This window comes from Moschus berezovskii, chromosome 21 (assembly GCF_049115385.1).
Source record: "Moschus berezovskii isolate FMDL1 chromosome 21, NW_MosBer_1.0, whole genome shotgun sequence".
In the NCBI taxonomy this organism is placed as follows: domain Eukaryota; kingdom Metazoa; phylum Chordata; class Mammalia; order Artiodactyla; family Moschidae; genus Moschus; species Moschus berezovskii.
Genome location: NC_142480.1, coordinates 62,405,546 through 62,424,563, shown reverse-complemented (window position 1 = coordinate 62,424,563; position 19,018 = coordinate 62,405,546). Strand labels below are relative to the sequence as shown.

General features: G+C 45.7%; 1 protein-coding gene across 2 annotated transcripts in view; it reads left to right on the top strand.

The window, feature by feature from the left end:
• Nucleotides 1–19,018, top strand: part of IGF1R (insulin like growth factor 1 receptor) — a 311,619-nt gene that overhangs the window by 118,180 nt on the left and 174,421 nt on the right. The window contains exon 1 of one of the 2 annotated variants that reach the window (XM_055417720.2): nucleotides 7,742–13,635. The exons of the other annotated variant lie outside the window; for it this stretch is intronic. Within the exon in view, the coding sequence (XP_055273695.1) occupies nucleotides 13,602–13,635 (34 nt within the window). The 5' untranslated portion in view covers nucleotides 7,742–13,601. Of the gene's footprint in view, nucleotides 1–7,741; nucleotides 13,636–19,018 lie in introns of those variants that run through there. 2 annotated transcript variants of the gene reach the window in all.

The following is a 19,018-nucleotide window of genomic DNA, read 5'->3' as shown; positions in this document are numbered from 1 at the left end:
CTCCCAGTGGATGAGTAGGGCGGGTATGGATAACCCGACTCTCTTGAACAATGCTGCGATGAACATGGGCGCACTCTCCACAATGGGAAGCCTTGGTGCAGTGCTGTGAGCAGTGTTCTCTGGCCATGAGCCGTCCGGCCCAGTGTGACTCTAAATATGTGAGAGTGTCTTGTTTTTAAAGCATTTTTCCCCTCGTGGATCCCTTAGGATCAGTCCTGGCCATGTGCATGTGGCAGGTAGGGGTACATGTCTCGGCTTTTTTTATTCTTCTGGAGAACATAACTGCTGCCAACGGGAGTGCTTCACTTGCATCTGCTTTGTTCTTGCTGCTGCTGCTTTAGCAGTAAATAAGGACTCAGTTTGTGTATTTAACACCCCATCTTCCTTCAGCCCACACCTCCACTATAGGATCAGCTTTTCATTGCTTGTAGAGCTTTTAATTACATGGGGCTTTTCTGTCTTAAATGGGATATAACTTTTCTCCTTATTAATCAGAAAAAGTCACCAAAAATGTTACAATTTATAGTTGGGAGGAATAGTTGCAAATAATCTTATTTTTCTTCTCTCTTTTTGTTATACTGCTTTTACCAGAAGACAAGAAAAAAGAGGACTTTGGAAGAAAAAATAAATTATTCATTTGATAAAAGTTGGCCTAGTGTTTACAGCAAAGGAATTACATTCAGGAGAATGCTGGGATCTTACTGAATAAGAGAAATTAGATTTCATTACAAATATAGGCTTTCAACACAGAGACAGGGGACACTTTATAAATACTGTGAGGAGTTTTTAGAGATAGAATAAAAGCAAATACTAAACTGGTTTCACCAATTTTAGTGCATTTTTTTAATAACACTGTTTCAGTGATAATTCTTCATATTGTCTTCGAATTCACAGCTCCACTGAGGTGCTGTGTGTTTTCAGAGCAATTGAGAGTCTGTCTGAAGACTTCTTGATGTATATGGTGGGACATTTGCTTTTTTAATAAAGTTTTTTATTATTTTTTGAGGTAAAATTCATGTAACGTAAAATTAGCGCTGGAAAAGTGAACAGTTCAGTGACATTTAGCTCATCGTGGTGTTGTGCAGCCCTCACCTCTGTCTAGTTCTGGAACATTCCCGTCAGCCCCGCAGAAAGCTCTGTGCCCACTGCGTGCTTCTTTCCCTTCCCTCCTGCTGCCAGCCCCTCACGACTGCTGCTCTGTTGCCCTGTATTTTCCTGCCCTGGATGTTTCGTGTGAGTGGAGCGTATAGTCAGTGACCGTTTGTCCCTTGCTTCTTACCATGTTTTTAAGTTTCATCCTTGTTGCAGCGTGCATTAGTCCTTCATTCCTTTTTTTTTTTTTAATTGACATTACAATCTTAAGAGTTTTAATTGTAATTTTAATGTAATTTCTTTTTTGGTCTAGTTCATTTTTTATTGCGTTATAATTGACATATATTAGTTTGTATAGATTAGTATAATCGACATATACCAATTTGATTATTTGTATATTACAAAATACCACAGTAAACCTGGTTATCATCCATTACCACACATAGTTACAAATTTTTTTTCTGATGATGGGAATTTTTAAGATGTACTCTTATAGCAACTTTCAAACATGCAATACGGTCTTATTAATTATGGTCATTGCTATGCATTGTTTTTTAATGGCTGAATAATGTTGCATTGAATGGATATGCTACAGTTTATTTGTTTTTCTTTTTTTCCCCCCCAGAAGATTTGCTCTGTTTGCATAAACCCAGGACTTAACATCTCAATCTTTGTTACAAGATGAATACAAAATTAGTGTATTTGTTCTCTCTTTTTAAAACTAAACAATCATGCCAACATTTATTTAGATATATAATGAGAATGCCTCTGAGCTTTAGAAATGCAAGGACTTTAAAAAGAAAATATTATACAGTTGCTAGATAACTCGTGTTCTTATAGTTCAGGCTAATCGTACCTTAATTTAGAGTGGCTGTATTCTTTACAGTACTCTAGCATTGTAGACTGGAGAAGGCAATGGCAAGCCACTCCAGTACTTTTGCCTAGAAAATCCCATGGATGGAGGAGCCTGGTAGGCTGCAGTCCGTGAGGTCACTAAGGGTTGGACACGACTGAGCGACTTCACTTTCACTTTTCACTTTCCACTTTCACACATTGGAGAAGAAAATGGCAACCCACTCCAGTGTTCTTGCCTGGAGAATCCCAGGGACGGGGGAGCCTGGTGGGCTTCCGTCTATGGGGTCACACAGAGTCAGACATGACTGAAGTGACTTAGCAGCAGCATTGTAGACATTTCCGCCATAATTTGACAGCTCACTCCTCAGGCGGCGTGTATTATGCGTCAGCTGTGTACCAGGCGCCGCCCTCAAGCTCCTGGCCTGGCTGGTCCAGCAGGGAGAAGACAGGAGGGTGAATGATGAGCGTTCCGTGCTGGGTGTGCCGATGGCCACGTGGGAGAGGGCTCCCAGTCCTGCGCAGTAGCTGGCGGGGCTGGGGAACTGGGCTGGCACGGGAGGCAGCCTGGCTTTGGAGACTGAGTCCTGCGCCAGAAGCCATACGTGCAGATGTGGTGGGAACCGGCAGGAGAGGCTGGGCTGCAGGCGGGCACAGAGCACGCCCAGGGCCAGGCGGGCGCTGTTCCTTCTGCAGGCATTGGGCTATCTGGGAGGGTTTTCCACTGCACCGGCATTCCTCTGGCTCATTCATTCTGAGGTTTAAATAATTCAGTATTGATAAAGCCAAGTGATGAATTGAGCCCCACAGGCTTTCCTCATCCCTGGAAATCCTTGTCCCCTCCCACCTGACTTGGTTGAGGACAACTCTACTCTTTGGTTCTCCTTCTTCTTATTCCTACCCTGGCTTTTCCTTGATTTTCTGCTTAGTGGACTTGTATTTTAAGGAAATAAGGATGAAATAGATATTCTGAAAGTTCCAGTTTAATGAATGGTTAATAATAACTTTCATCCATTGATAGAGAAAAGCTAATCTTTCTATACCGTGCTCGTAAGGGCCGTTGTTTTTGTTGTGGTTGTGGAAGTGGTGGTGGTGGTTTTCTCTCTCTTTTGTTTTTTTTGAGGGTTATTCTTAGCTTCATTTATCTAAGTATTGAGTTGGTAATTGAATAACTCATTTCTTGATTACTCCACTGTCTGTGGATCTACAGGGACCTGTCTTTATATCCCTATTTAAGTCTTCTTTTTAAAAATTTCACAGTGTTAACCTCTGCCAAAGCGGGTGCAGTTACCGTGGCTGGTAGGAAGCAAGCTCTTGATCTATCCTTGTAGGCATCAGAAGGAGCCCCGCCTTGAAGTGTTCTGTTGTGATCATCTCCTGCCACAACTCTGCATAAGTTGTTACTTTGTTAATTCACATTGTTCAACAGGAGCTTACTTAAGCATGTGAGAAATTCATAATTTTATTTGGAGAAAGACTCTATCTCCTTGAGCCAGCCACTGTATTCCGGGGCTGCAGGGTGTAAGAGTGGGCTTTCTCCAGGTGTGCCCTTGGCCCCTGCCCTGGCAGGATGCCCTCTGAGCTGTTGGAAACTCAGATAAGTGTTTTGCATGGGCCAGTGGGAATCATTAGTTCTCCTATCTATGCTGTATTTGTTTTGTATTCTCTGGCTCATTAGTCATAAATAGTCCATTTTTACATGCCTATATTAGATTCTTTGTGTAATTTCTTAATAAGTGCGCTAGGGGAAGAGCCGTCTTGGTAGTGTTATTTTTAATAGTTCAGAGGAACTGTCTTTTCTGAGCGTGGATTTTTCTGTTTCATCATTCTTTTCCAGGTAGGCTCTAACTCTGTGCTGTGGTTCTGTTTGGAAGTGGTGTTTTTGTCAGGGTTGCCACCACTGTGGAGTGAGGAAGGGGATGTCAGTGCGTGAGGCAGAACCGTAATTACCTGGCTGGGGGTGACTGTACTGTTGTGCGCCTCTTCATGAAATCGAGTCCAAAAGTGAGAGTCCTTTTTCGCCCTCTAAAAACTGTTTTAAAATAAAAAAAATAAATGTGGGGGACACACAGTTTTGAGGTTATTAGCCTGCTGTGTCCCTCTTTGCCTGGAAATAAAGCTATTCCTTTCTACTTCACCTCTCCCCAACACAGTTTTTAAAAGTGTAATGAAAAAGCTATATGACTGTTTCAAATAACCCAGAAAATATATTTTTTTATTGTTGATATGCAGCAGTGTGCAAGTGTAATGGTCCCATAGGTAGATTTTACCTTGATATGTTTTTAGAAATGATGGAATCTAATATGTTAAAATGCGTGACTCTTAATTAAGGCAGGTTGTCATGGGATAGCGAGCGTGAACAAAACTTCATCCTTGGCCCCAGGCTCCTCTCATCTGGGCAGCCAGGGTCCCGTCTGGTGGGGGCCAGCCTCCTGCTGGTGCTGGCAGGACAGGGAGAGGTGGGGAGCGGGCCTGTCCCACCTCCCAGCCCAGACCCTGAGCATTGCTTGAATATTTGTGTGTTTGTGTGGGGGTGGTGTTCTCCTGAGAATGCCGCTAAATAACAGGAATTCCCAGAGTTCCTCGCCTGCAGCCTACAGCTGAGTGGTGCCTGCCTTCCAGCATTGAGGTAAAATTCAGGTTAATGGGAGACAGCCAGACCTAGAAAATCACCCTGACGGAGGCAGAGGTGGACTCTTTGGAAATCTACCAGTCCTTTTCCCACAGGGTCACCCATCAGGACCTTGGATGAGCTCATTTTTCCAGGAAATTGGACGGAGGTCTCCTGCTATCTTCAGCTCACTGAAGTGTTCCTTTTCCTCCTGTAACTTTGATTTCATTGATATGTAGTCTCTCCAAAGAGACTATTCATCAGATTCCCTTTTTACACCATGGCATTGTGCAAGAGGTATCAGATTTTAAAGTAAAAGCACGCCTTTCTGGCTGCTCCAAGCTTGCATATTAATATATTTAACCAGTGTGAAATGTTAACCCATTTGATGTTTGTTGCAAAAAAATATAGTTTATCTCACGTCTTATTTTAACTCTTTTGGACACAGAGTATATCAAAATAGTCAACAAGAGTTTTAAGTTTGTGAATAAATATTTTGCTCCGTGTTGTGAAAACTTTTAAACATTTCCTTTGCCAGCAAGAACAGCATCGAGAAATAGCATTTCTGTGCTTTCCTGGTCTGCATCTTGCGACTGATTTGTCCGTGAAAGAATATGCTTTGTGTAGTATTGTTTAAATCAGTAAAACCCTTTAAAATGTTACCAAACTCACCTCTCTTTGCTCCAACAAGTTTAAGTCATCAAAAAGTGAATGGACGTTAACTCAGATTCTCATGTTTTCTGCCGATTCCCTTCTGTTTTTTTTTCTGCAAAAACTCCTAGGGCTGTTCTCCGAGGCCCCGGGAGCCTCCTGAGCGTCGAGTCCGGCGGGAGTGCTGCCTGTGAGCTGGGACAGGACCCGCCGTCGGTCCTTCCTTCTAGACTTGGGAAGAAGCGTGTCCCAGCCTATCAGATGCTGTCAGAATCACATCATATTGCACTGCTGGTAATTAAAACTGGGGCCCAAATTGAAGGAGAAGTGATTTTTTTCCTTGATCCCTGGCACTTGTGAAAAAGATTTCATTAGATCAGCATACGAAGGGGGCTTATTGGCACTTGCATCCGCCAGCACTGACTTGGGTATTTGCTTGGAAATTTATAAGTCTCTCCCGCCTTCTGACGAGGTTGCCAGCAGCATGGCTTTTATGCTCACTAATCGTGGCCGTTTTGTCTTGTTTTTAAACTCACACACCGTGGCACGTGCTCAAACGTTTTCCCCGGCGCACTTCTCTGGAGGGGCGCTGCGGCGCTCGCCCTTCGGTCCTGGGGCGCTGTCGCAGCCCTTCCATGCTGCCCCTGTGCTTTGTGGCTCTCCTGGTGCCTGAGGGCCGTTGGCTTCCTCTCAGGTCCCTTCTCTGCCTGTCTCGTGGTCCTGCATTCTGGTGGCATCTGACGCGGACCTCCTCCCGGAGGTGGACTTGGGGGTGTCTGCCACACCGCTGCACTTCCCAGTTAGGAGGTGGTGGTGAGTCACCGTGGGCTGACCACATGTCCTCCTGCAGGAATCAGAAGTTAGGGGAAGAGAGGTTTGAGCAGACTTCTATCCTGAGGGCCTTTGAAGTAGGGAGTGGAGGGGTGGGTGTCAGTGAAACTGAACTGTTGTGTCACAGTTTGTCTGTGTGTATTGTTCTGGGTCCCTTATAGTCATTAGACTCTCCGAGATTTCTGACCCCTAACCCTTCAGAAACCGCCAGTCGATGTGAAGGTTGCAGCTGTGTCTTATAGTCCTCACGGCGGTCTCTTGGAGCCTGGCTCCGTCTGGCTTAGCCCTGTGGATGAAGCTTTGAGGGGCTTGTTGGTGAGAACCGGGTCCCTGCTGTGTCCTGAGGCGCAGCTGTCCATCTCACGGGGTCTTCAGCGAGGGCCGTGGGGCTGCTGGATGTGGCCCTGCTGTTTCTGTTGACTCTGCCCATCCGTCCATTGGGTATCTTTCTGTCCATGTGCCCGACGTGGAGATCAGGAAGGGGCTGACCCGCAGCCTTTCCTGCTCCTGCTGCAACGCTGTCCTGATCTGTGGTGGGACAGTTGATATTTAGTCTGGAGAACAAGTCAATCTAGGACTCGGGCTATGTTCCCTGCACGCTCCCCTCCTGTGGTGTTGTTCAGTCACTAAGTCGTGTCCGACTCTCTGCAACCCCATGAACCGCAGCACACCGGGCTTCCCTGTCCGTCACCAACTCCTGGAGCTTACTCAAACTTACGTCCGTTGAGTTGGTGATGCCATCCAACCACCTCATCCTCTGTCGTCCCTTTCTCCTCCCACCTTGAATCTTTCCCAGATTCAGGGTCTTTTCCAATGAGTCAGTTCTTCGCATCAGGTGGCCAGAGTATTGGAGTTTCAGCTTCAGCATCAGTCCTTCCAGTGAATATTCAGGATTGATTTCCTTTAGGATTGACTGGGTTGATCTCTTTGCAGTCCAAGGGACTCTCAAAAGTCTTCTCTCCAGCACCATGATTTGAAAGCATCAGTTCTTCGGCGCTCAGCCTTCTTCATGGTCCAACTGTCACATCCATACATGACTACTGTGAAAACCACAGTGTTGACTGTATGGACCTTTTTCGGCAAAGTCCCAACCCCTTTGTTTGCCTGTCCTTCCCTGTGTTTCTCTGTCCTCCCCGCTGTTGCCTGTCGGCTCCCCGATTCCTCCAAACGGAGCACACACTTTTGCAGATGTGTGTACTTACATGTGCATATGTGTTTGACTTGAAAACGGGATAAGAAAGTGGTGCAGCAGAAGGTGAGGCAGTTGCTCTGGGCCAGGCGGTGCCCATGAGCAAACTCCAGTGTGGCCTGAATGCATCCCAGAAAGAGCGGCTCTCAGGCGGGGCTCCTGCTGCCCACGGCGTTCATCTGCAGCTCGCAGTGACTTCTGCCAGAGATAAGGCCTTTGTTTCAGAAGGAACAAGTGCAAGGATAAGTGAGAGGAAGAAAATAAAGGGCACGGTTAAGTTGGATTGTTTGCTTGCCTGTTTAATTTCTGGAGATTGTCGTAAAGCCCAGGGTGTTCTTTGTTTACCAACGGTGCACCGATCAGGTTACGGACGTTCAGGCTGACTTTCCCTGCTTCCCTTCCTCCTTCCTTCTCCTGCTGTGCCTGCAGTTTTTTTTTAAGTAGGCAGAAAGGCTTTTAATGTTTCAGCAGCGTGGGAATGGCTTCAGTGTCCTCCCCCCTAAGTGCTGTGTTTGTAGCAGCTCAGGTGCGGAAAGACCAGTTTGCACAGCTGAGTTCTCAAATGAACAAGCTGCTCCCGGTTCTGTACACGCCTGCACTGAGGGCTTCTCCACCGAGACCCCCAGACTGTGAATAAACATACAGTTTTAGTTGAACTAAAAGCATGAATTATTTTTTTTCTTTGAGATATAACCCCATGACAATTGTGGAATAATTTGAAAATTTCTGGAAACATGAAACAGGTGTTTGAGGATCAGTTTTCTGACTTACAGAATTTGTGCAATAAATCTTAAAACAATGTTATTAAAAACTGGTTGTTTTACATGTGTGAATGTTTCTTACAGTTGATTTATTAATACTTTCTAGTCCCTGGTAAAAGAGGAGGTTTTTGAAAGTGGCTGGTACTTTTGCTGTACTTTTTTTTTTAAACTTCTCGTGGAGTAGTAGGCTCTGTTCCATGGATTAAGATTGAACAGGCTCTTCTAATCACAAGAAAGATTTGTGAAGAATTAGATGGAGGAAGACTTCAAAAGGTGTTTTGGAGGTGGGCAGGGTGCGGAGGGGGAAGTGGACCAGGAGTAGCAGTCATGATTTATTGTTATTCTTTCCATGGCATGTGAGTAAAGATCATGCCCAGAGCCTGTTGATCTCAGGATTGTGTCTGCTGTTGAGTGAGGGGACGTTGACTCGTTCTCCTTCCCCCGTGGGTAGAGCCATTGCAACTCCTTGGTTCAAAGTACTCCTTGCATTATAACACACAGGTTTATGTTCTAACCTCAGAGTTAGAGAATCTTGCCTCACAATTGCATGTCTCTCTTTCTGAATAAATACAGTTAAGTAAGATCAGGTCAAGGATAGGTAAGGAAGTGAAGAGACTGTTTCCGGTGTTGATCACCTTCTCCCCTGGCTTTAGCTCGCAGATAGCTTTGGGTCATTGCTGTTGCGCTGCAGGGCAAGTACCTCCTGTTTCAGGAGCTCTAAGCCCAACCACCAGTCATGTGCTCCCATTCGGGGTGTTGGGGGCTGTGCGAAGCTCGGGGTGCCGAGTGACTGTCATCTTCTAAAAGATAAATGTGGCTACAGTTGGCCTGGAAGTTTAACTTTATAAACATAGACATAATTAGGAAAAATTAAGGCACCTGCAAACTCTAACTTGATCATAGGGGTGAATCAGTTCCCTGAGGCGGAAAGGGGACTTGTAATGCTACCTAGCTGAATATTCTCAACAAAAAGTTCTTAAGCACAGGAAATGTGGACACAAGGCTTGCTGTGGAATGTTGGTCAGGCCATTAGCTGCCTTGGGGTGTATGGTCCGGCACCCATTTCCTTTAGCTCGCAGCACCCAGAGTTTGCTCTGAGGATCCTGTCTATCCTGTCTGTGTAGCAGGGACACGACTTGGATGACATTAATCTCAAACTTGGCGTAAGGGGATCAGAGCATCCTCCCGTCCCCCAAAGAAGTGCTGTTAACATAGTCCCAAGTTATAATCGGTGGGAGGCATTTCCTGCCACCGTTAACAGTACGCTTCGGGTTGATTCATTAGAACACTGCTCAGGACTTCGGGGGTTCTCAGAAGCCGGGTGAATGAGGTTGCATGTTGCAGTAGTGCTGAAGCCCTCTTGTGATCGCGAGGGAAGCCAGCCTGAAGGGGAAGCCAGCGGGTGGACGAGGGTGGGATGGAAGGGATCACTGAAACGCGGAGCGGGAGCCCAGAGCAAACAGCGCCTGAACCCACCCTGTTTCTCTATGTGTCAGCCGTCTGCAAATCTCCTTAACTGCATAATCCATTTGAATCAATTGGTGTTATTCCTTTGAAGCTGACTGTTGGTCAATGGCTAATTTGGAAAGAACTGAAGAATTAGGCTGTGGGTCATATAGTACTATGACGAAATGGAGAGAATCTTAAAAGAGGAGGGCCATTCACTGAAGTTTTATGAGCCCTTCCCCAGCCCCTTCAAATCAGATTTTAGTTCCTTCCCATCCAAGTCTTCTTAGGAATGTTGTATATTAAATCATGCTGGCCACAGTGCCGTCATGGGTCCCTCGTGATTCAGGTTGGATTCATTGGTTTGATTGTAGGGCCAAGATACAAGGCAGAGATTGAAAATTAGAGGACATCTTTCACATTGTCCCACAAAGGAGTAAAGGATCTGTTTCCCAGAAATTACATGAGAACGGTGTGTTGCATGAGAGCAATGTCTGTGTTTTCAGGCATGGGAAATGCAGAGCTTGACTATAGAGGTTAGTATTTTTCAGCTGATAATTACGAAGAAATGTACAATATTCAGTTCAGTTCAGTTCAGTCACTTAGTCATGTCCTACTCTTTGTGACCCCATGAACCACAGCACACCAGGCCTCCCTGTCCATCACCAACTCACGGAGTTCACTCAAACTCATGTCCGTTGAGTCGGTGATGCCATCCAGTCATCTCATTCTCTGTCGTCCCCGTCTCCTCCCGCCCCCAATCCCTCCCAGCATCAGACACTTTTCCAGTGAGTCAACTCTTCGCATGAGGTGGCCAAAGTATTGGAGTTTCAGCTTTAGCATCAGTCCTTCCAATGAACACCCGGGATTGATCTCCTTTAGAATGGACTGATTGGATTTCCTTGCAGTCCAAGGGACTCTCAAGAGTCTTCTCCAACACCACAGTTCAAAAGCATCAATTCTTGGGCAATCAGCTTTCTTCACAGTCCAACTCTCACATCCATACATGACCACGGGAAAAACCATAGCCTTGACTAGACGGACCTTGGTTGGCAAAGTAATGTCTTTGCTTTTTAATATGCTATCTAGGCTGGTCATAACTTTCCTTCCAAGGAGTAAGTGTCTTTTAATTTCATGGCTGCAATCAGCATCCGCAGTGATTTTGGAGCCCCCCCCAAAATAAAGTCTGACACTGTTTCCACTGTTTCCCCATCTATTTCCCATGAAGTGATGGGACCAGATGCCATGATCTTCGTTTTCTGAATGTTGAGCTTCAAGCCAACCTTTTCACTCTCCTCTTTCACTTTCATCAAGAGGCCTTTGAGATCCTCTTCACTTTCTGCCATAAGTGTGGTGTCATCTGCATATCTGAGGTTATTGATGTTTCTCCCAGCAATCTTGATTCCAGCTTGTGCTTCTTCCAGCCCAGCGTTCCTCATGATGTTCTCTGCATATAAGTTAAATAAGCAGGGTGACCATATACAGCCTTGACGTACTCCTTTTCCTATTTGGAACCAGTCTGTTGTTCCATGTCCAGTTCTAACTGTTGCTTCCTGACCTGCATACAGGTTTCTCAAGAGGCAGGTCAGGTGGTCTGGTATTCCCATATTATTCAGCCTTAAAAAAAGAAAATCCCATTGCATGGTGTAATAAGGATGAATCTTGGGGACGTTGTACTAAGTGAAGTGAGGAGGCACAAAAAGAAAAAATGTTCAATTCCGCTTGTGTGAGGTTCCAAGAGTAATCGGATTAGAGGCAGAGAGTTGAAAAGTGGTTGCCAGGGTCTCGGGGGAGCAGGGAGTGGGGAGTTAGTGTTTATTGGGTGCAGAGTTTCAGTGTTTTGAGAGGAATAGATGTCTGGAAATGGGTGATGATTTATAATGGTTGGTCAACAATATGAATGTACTGAACAGTACTGAAACGTGCATTTAGAACTGGTTAAATTGGTATCTTTTATGTTTGCTGTTGAGTTGCTAAGTTGTGTCCGCCTGTTTTATGACCCCATGGACAATAGCCCTCCAGGCTTCTCTGTCCATGGGATTTGTCCATGTATGTTTTACCACAATTAAAAACCAAAACAAGAGGAAATGTGTTGAGCTGGTCATTGGATATTAGATCAGAAAACAGGAGGTAGGGTCTCGCGGGCTAATTTTGTAGCTCAGGGAACCTGGGGTTGAGCTCACACAGCTGCTGGGAGGTCCTAGGTATGAGTCCTGACTCCATTTGGGGGCTGTATAATTATTGCCCTGCCTTAACCCCGGATTCCTCATAAGGAAAATAGGTAGATAAGAGCTGAGGCATTTGCATCGAGCCTTTGCTGATGTTGGGACCCGGGACCCCTCAGCGCAGGTGACACCTGACTTGTCCTAAGCCAGGCTTCAGGTTCAGGGTTGCTGTCCGGCTGACGTCACGGCCCCTCTGCAGCTCTGTGTCTGTCATCTGTATCACAGGACGAATCCCTGTCTCTGATTTATCAGTCATGGGTTAGCAGGTAACCCTGATCTTTCTTTTTTTTTTTTTTAATGGCTGAAAAATACCCCAGTGTGTGAGTATACACCACATTTTCTTTACCCATTCATCTGTAGGACGTGAGGCTGTCTCTGTATCTTGTCTGTTGTGAATAATGCCGCACTCAAGGTGAGAGTGCAGACAACCCTTTGGGAGATCGATTTTATTCCCTGTGGGTCTGTACCCAGAAATGGGATTCCTGGATCATATGGTAGTTCCACTTTTAATGCTTTCAGGAGCCTCCATACTATTTTCCATGGTGGCTGCACCAATGTACGTTCCCACTGGTAGTGTGTAGAGGCTGCCTTTCCTCTGCATCCTCCCCAGCAGTTTACCTCCTGTCTTTCTGAGAACAGCTGTCCCAGCAGGGTCAGGGACGTCTCACTGTGACTCCGCCTGGCATTTCGCCGATGGTCAGCTGTGGTTAGGGCGTCCCAGGTGCGTCCCACGTGGTCCTTCACCGCGTGTAGCAGCCCCGTGCTGAGGCTCTGGACCCGACCCCTGGGGGCTGGTGGAGACTCACCTGGTTGGGTCTCCTCCTCCGAAGGCTCTCTGACTCAGCGGGTCTCCTCCAGGCTTTCTGGTGACCCTGCAGCTCTGCTGGTGGTGGACCACACTTTGAGAACCACTGGCCTGCTGAACAAATGTGTGCCAGCTAGGGGTGCCGTGGGAGGGGGTAATCGGGAGTGGACCGAGTGTTTGCTTGAATACATTGCCGAGCGTTTGCCAGGAACACGGCCTTCCCTGTGGCTTAATCGCACATAGACTTTCTAACTCGCACGCAATTGCACATCCTTCAAGCAGCTTTTGACTGACTTTGGTTTTCTCTTGTGCTGATTTTCTTTAAACTCCTGAAGGGAGGGTCAGTGGGGCAAGATAGTATTTCTTTAAAAAAAAAAAAAGAAAAAACCAAACCAAAAGGTGTGTTCGTTATTAGCAGGGTTGCCTTCTAAGCTCTTGACTTCAGCAGCCGTACCGTCAGGAGCCCCTGGGGGCCCCCGGGTGGAGTCGGGGGTCTGCATAGCTCGGCCGTGGGGGCTGCCCCCCCGGGCACCTGCGGTGATGCTGACCCAGCCTCCTCTCCGCCCCGCCGAGGCCATGGCCGTGAGCGAGGCTGGGGCTCTGTCTTGCCACAAGAGTGTTTTCAGACTGGTTGCTTGGTCTGTGCCTGGATGTCAGTCCACAGGAAAGCCCGACGGAGACCCAAGTCTTGACGGTCCAGGAGCTTGAGTGGTCTTTCCGGCCTGGTGTCTGGCTCTGCGCTCCGATGGCCCCAGGTATGTGTCCAGCCCGCCGTTGTGCTGGCGCTGGACACAGGTGCTTAGGAAAATTCTTCCCCGCAGGGCTTTTGGGACCGACAGGCTCTCGCTGTCTCTGTGACCTTGCACGGTGTCTGGTTTCACAGAAGGCTTTCTTTCTGGGTTCTCGCGGCTGTGACCAGCCTGGCCCTGTAATCACCGGGCGCCAGGGAGGGCTGCGGTCTGCTTCCCGGGGTGCGTGCACAGACCGTGTCGGCCCTCGTGTGTCGCCGAGGCACCAGGGAGCCTGGGGGGGCGGCGTGCAGAAGTGCACTCGATTTTTGGTCATGGCCTACGTTTGAATTTCGCACTTGCCCAAAACGGAGACGTTCCTTGGAGCTGCTCAGTGGGTTTTGTTTGAAATGGGCCATTGCGCAGTGTCACGTGACCGTGGAGGTGGGTAGGGTAGGTCCACGTGCTTTTTCAGGTTTAAAGTCTAGAAGCTGTTAGCTGTAAGCTTTCAAAGAGGGAAGAACTTGTCTTGAATTTAATTTCAGGGTTGGGGAGTTGGGGGAAGGTGGTGAGGGGAAAGGGGAGGCTCTTAGGAATGGAAGTACTGGCCAAGACGCCAGCCTCATGGGCTGCGTCCAGAAATCTTCAGTGAAGGAAGGGATGGTGACCAAAGGGGGACCTTGGGCAATGGCAGTCTCTGGCTACACGTGTCCGTGATGGAGAGAGCAGCTAAGGAATGAGGCCCATTGTAGATGCCACCCAGAGTTGGGGGATGGCAGAGCGGGCAGCTGGGCAGTGCAGGCATGGGAGAGTGGCCTGTTAGCTGGAGGAAGACGCAGATGCTCGCCCTGGGCTTGGAGGGGAGCAGCGTGGAGCAGCTGTGTTGTTTTTCTGAGAGTAGGGTAAGATCCCTGTCGGGATCCCATATGGAGATGGTTACAGTAAGACCTCGATGAGGACTGACAGTGGGGAAGTAAAGAGAGGAGAACTTTACGGCACAAAGACTCAGGCATGCTGTTGTGTTTTGGTGGGGGTGGGGGGTGTTGCCATTTATTAAGCACCTGTTGCATGCCAGGTGGAGTATTTTGCAGTTTCCCTGCAGAACTCAGTGAGACCAGCCCTGGACCAGTCTGCAGGGGGAAGAGGGAGCAGAAATGGGCAGTTATAGCTCTGTTCTGAGACTGCAAAGGGTGTGGCAGTGGGTATCATGACCAGCTCTGCCCCTGGGCCGCTGAGGGCCTCACAGAGCATGTGTCTTCTCCAGGACCCTGGCCACCTCTGTGCTGTGTGGCATCTGGTCTGGCTATCTTAACTAGTGGGGAACACAGAGCCTCTAAGGCCTGTTCAGTCTACCTGTATCAGTAGTTTTATTATTTGGAAATTTAAGAGTGTCTCACTCCTTTGGGTCCTTTTTCATAATCCTTGATGCTAAGGGTATGGATAGACTTGGTTTATTCATTTATAATCCCTCATTTTTATTATTCATTGTTCATCACCTGCATCCCTCCTGGAAATTGCCTGATCCCACCCCCCACTGCACAGGTGAGGAGATCCAGGCTGAGGCTGTGATTCAGTTTGTCACATGGCGCAGAAGCCCAGTGGCACAGGGGCTCAGCCTCTGACTCTCTAGCCAGAAGGCTCCATGAGAACAGGAAGGACGCCTTCCTGGGGAGCAGGGTGGGGAATGGGGATGACCCTGGGCCGGGTGTCCACTCGCCGGCCCCTGAGTGAGCAGGTCCCCTCCCTGCCCCCCGAGCCGTCCTCTTTGTGGAGTAGGAGGGGAGGCTGCTCCCTTCGCACTGGCCGCCTTCCCTTTCATCTCTCCTGCCCGGAGCCACAGTGTGGAAGTGGCCTCGCAGTGGGAGCCCCTGGAGCCATGTGTCGGGTCTTGGACAGTGACCTTTGCTGTGTGATTGCTGGGGACGGCGCACTGTCTTGTGTCTCCGGAAGTGAGCATGTGGGTAGTCCTCTGTCTTTTGAAAACAATGGAAAAACCCATCACCAGCCCCCAAACCAGCTGTCTTTCTGCTGATGAGCAGACAGCACGCCAGGAAGAGCAGGAGAGTAGTACTTGTGAGTGCTCTGGGAGTGCATAATACCTTTTAAATAAGATTAAAAATTATGTATTATCCTGCCATTCTGGCATCACTGTCAGATAATGGAGCACGAGAGCCTTCAGCACTGTGTGCTAGGTACGAAGTAGTAACATCAGTTCCGTGTTCAGTACAGCCACTTTGTTCAAGAACAATGTATTCAAGGTCAGTGTATTTTGGCTGTGCTCAGGGTTCTGGAAATTCCCAAGAGAATAAGTTTTTTTGTCTGTTATATAATGCAGCACAAGTGAATGCAGTAGCTCATGTTTAGTGATGACTTTAAAAATGCAATTGATTCTAAAATTTAGCTTTTTAAAATTTCGACTATTTTTTTTTAAAGTTCTCTTAAGGTTTAAGGTAGACGTTTGTTTGTTTCATTTATTCAAGAAATAGTTACACAGCACTGCTCTGTGCTAGGTACCACCCCAAGTGCTTTGCAAGGATCAGTTTATTTAATCTCAACCTCATTTGGTAAGCAGTGCTGTGCCCACTTTACAGATAAGAAAACTGAGCCACAGAGAGGTTAAAGTAAGTTACTCAAGTGACATGGATAGCTGAAGTTTTGATTACTTTTTAAGTTTCACGTGACCACTGTGAAATTTTATTAGCTTGAGCTGCACATTTCAGAATCTTTTCTGATGCAGACCAACCCTTTAACAGTACCGTCTCTTGATCAAGCATCGTGATAAGAGAGTAGCACATGGCTTGGGCTTGTCCCCGGAGGAAGGTGATACCCCTGGGGCCTGAGGCAGGGTCTGCAGCTCCTCCAGGACCACAGCCCTCCAGTGGCTCTGCCTGTCTTGGGGAGTCCTGGTGGAACAGAGGTTAAGGGCCAGAAGGAACCAAGCAAAGCAGAGTCAGCGACAGATTTCATTACCAGTGGAGCTTTCCTGCCAGGCCTTGGTGGGCAGGTCTGAGGGTAGAGCTGGAGTTGCCTGTTCCTTTTTGATCATTAAAACACCAAGTTCTCTGGTTGGGGATGTTCAGCTACTGGAGTGACCTGCCTGCAGCCTTACAAAGCTGTCATCTAGAGAGTCCTGCACCAGAGGGCAGCCTCCAGACAGCAGGTTCTGCAAGGTCTAATCAAAATGCATACTTCATACAGTTTAATGCCACCTATGCAAATTAGTGGCCAATAATGAAGCCAGGCAGACATTTTTCTCTAATAAACAGCAGGCATTCGTATTTATTAAAATATCTCTCTCTGTCAGACACTCCTCTTAAGTGCTTTGCAATGTATTATCTGACTTAATCCTTAATATTGTAAATTAATATAGTAGATAAGACTGTAAGGTGACTGTGTAGCTGTGTAGCCTTGACAGAACTCTTAAGTACCTTGACAAATTTTACTTTTTATTTACAGGTGAAATTAACATGCTAATTACAAGTCATCTTTCACTGTTCACACAAGCAGGTTGACTCTGAAGGATTCCCTAAAGGTTTAGATGGACGACTTAATTGAATTGCTCAATATATTTGAGATGAATAATACTGCATTCTTTTTAGTGATATAATCCAGATGACAAAAGAATAACTCTCATAAGAAACTGCAGGATGTATTTATGGAAAATCTATCCATTCTTACTGAGCAATATAGAAAAGAGATTTAAATATAGTGAAATGTCATTTTTCCTAGGTGGGAGTTGGAATCTTACCAGTGTCACTCTTTCGTAATTGATTTATAATTTAAAATCAGTTTCACTGCTTCTGTACTTTGTTTGGAGCTTAATAAAGTGATGCTGGAGTTTTATGTGGAATCTTCAGTAGGTAAGACAAATTTAAATTTTTTTGGAAGTAAGAGGAATGTATTGGGATTGAGGTGTGGAGGGGACTAGTCTGACACTTTTGCTAGAATTAAGTGTCGTCTCCATACTGCTAATGTTCTGTCTCAGATCATATTTAAATCCATCACAAGGTTTTTATCTGTTAAGGGGAACTACCAAATAACTGGGGACAACTCTGCTTATCATTTGTGGAACCCAGTTCCTAGCTTTCAGTTGATTTATTTAACTGAACTTTATGTAAAGTAGTAGTTGGCTTTATTTTTCCTATTTATCAAATGATTTTTGAATAGAAATAGACTTGTCACATTTACTCTACCTTGGTAAATATGATAGTATTAACAAGATTATAAGGCAAATATGTAAACTACTTGGAACTGTGTTTGTACCTTCTGGATTTTATAACTCTTGTTTGCATGTACACATCTCATAGTCCTTATATTAATATGTGGATACCCTGAGCTGTCATGGTACCAGGCACTGAGGTCATACTGAGTCCATTTCCTGCCTTTGTCTACTTGATGGGTAATATGGGCAACATCAGGGTATTGCCCAGATGAGGAGGTCAAGTTCAGTGTTTCTCAGACTCTGAAATGCACTAAGGGTCTTTTCATGCACCGGCCAAGTAACAGGCTGATGATCTTATCCTCTTCCTGTTTATGCTGTAAACAGCATTTCTCAAATCTCTGTGAGCAAGTAACTTTCTTCTAATCTGTAGGGTTCCTTGGAAGACATGAGTTTGTGAGTCCCTTTTCTAGTCACTTTTTAAAAAGGAGCAACTCAGTGACAGATTTGGATAAATACCTGAATCTGAGAGATGATATGAAAAGAAGTAGCTTTTTTAAAAAACCAAGTTGAATTAAATGGAAAATATACCTTACTTTAATCACAATTGGTTGATAGAACTCTAAAGCTGTGCTCTGATTGACTTTTTTTTTTTTAACAGTAAGATTACATTTTAAAATGTCTATAGCAAAAAGTTCTTCAACCATTCAAGTCATCACTCCTTTCCCTTGAATTGTTACAAATAACTTTAAAAATACTCCATCGCATGTATTTACTCTATCATGTATTTACATCCCATTATTTTGTATATGCACATATTCTAATATAGTTTTGAAGACTGCAGTGGGATCGCTCTGCGTTGTTCTGAACCTTTTTTCAGCTTGATAATTTACCTTGATTATCGTTCAGTGACAGTACGTGTGCGTCTACCTTGTTGTTTTTAACCACTGCATAATGCTGGAATGATGGGCACAACTTGTTTAATCACTCCAAATTAGGCATTTAGGTTGTTTCCAGTTTTTTAGTATTACAAATAACCCTGCCATAAACATGTCTTGGATATGCATTCTTGTAGTTTAAAATAGTCTTGGTCCTTCAGAAAGTTGCTCAATAATTGGCTTAGGAATTCTTTTGTACTAATTATTGTGATTGCTTACTTTTGAATTCTGTCTTTAGTTTATTGTTTTTGTAGTGTATAATCCTAAACTATTAACACTGAAGTGGCCCTTCTGCTAAGAATGCAATTTAGCTTAAGGATGAGATTGCTAAATAAAGACTTAAAAATTAACCTCTTTGGAGCTGTGACTTCCTGATGAAGTGGTAACGCATGGGCAGGATCTGTTTTACATCTGGATAGCCTGCAGGGGAAAATGATGTGATTTGCAAGAAGCCATTTGTCTGCCTAGACTGCTGGAGAATGGCAAGTGAATGTATTGTTGTTGAAAGATTTTTTTCATTAATGTTTTGTTTTTATTTTGAGATGATAGATTCACATGTGGTTATAGGAAATAATACAGAGTAATCGTATACAGTAGTTTCCCCCATCATGATATTTTGTAAAACTACATTACAGTATCACGTCGGGGTATTGGCATTAATAGTCGTGTAGTCAAGATACGGAACATTTTCATCTTCACGGTATCTATCTCCTTTTGCCCTTTTATAGCC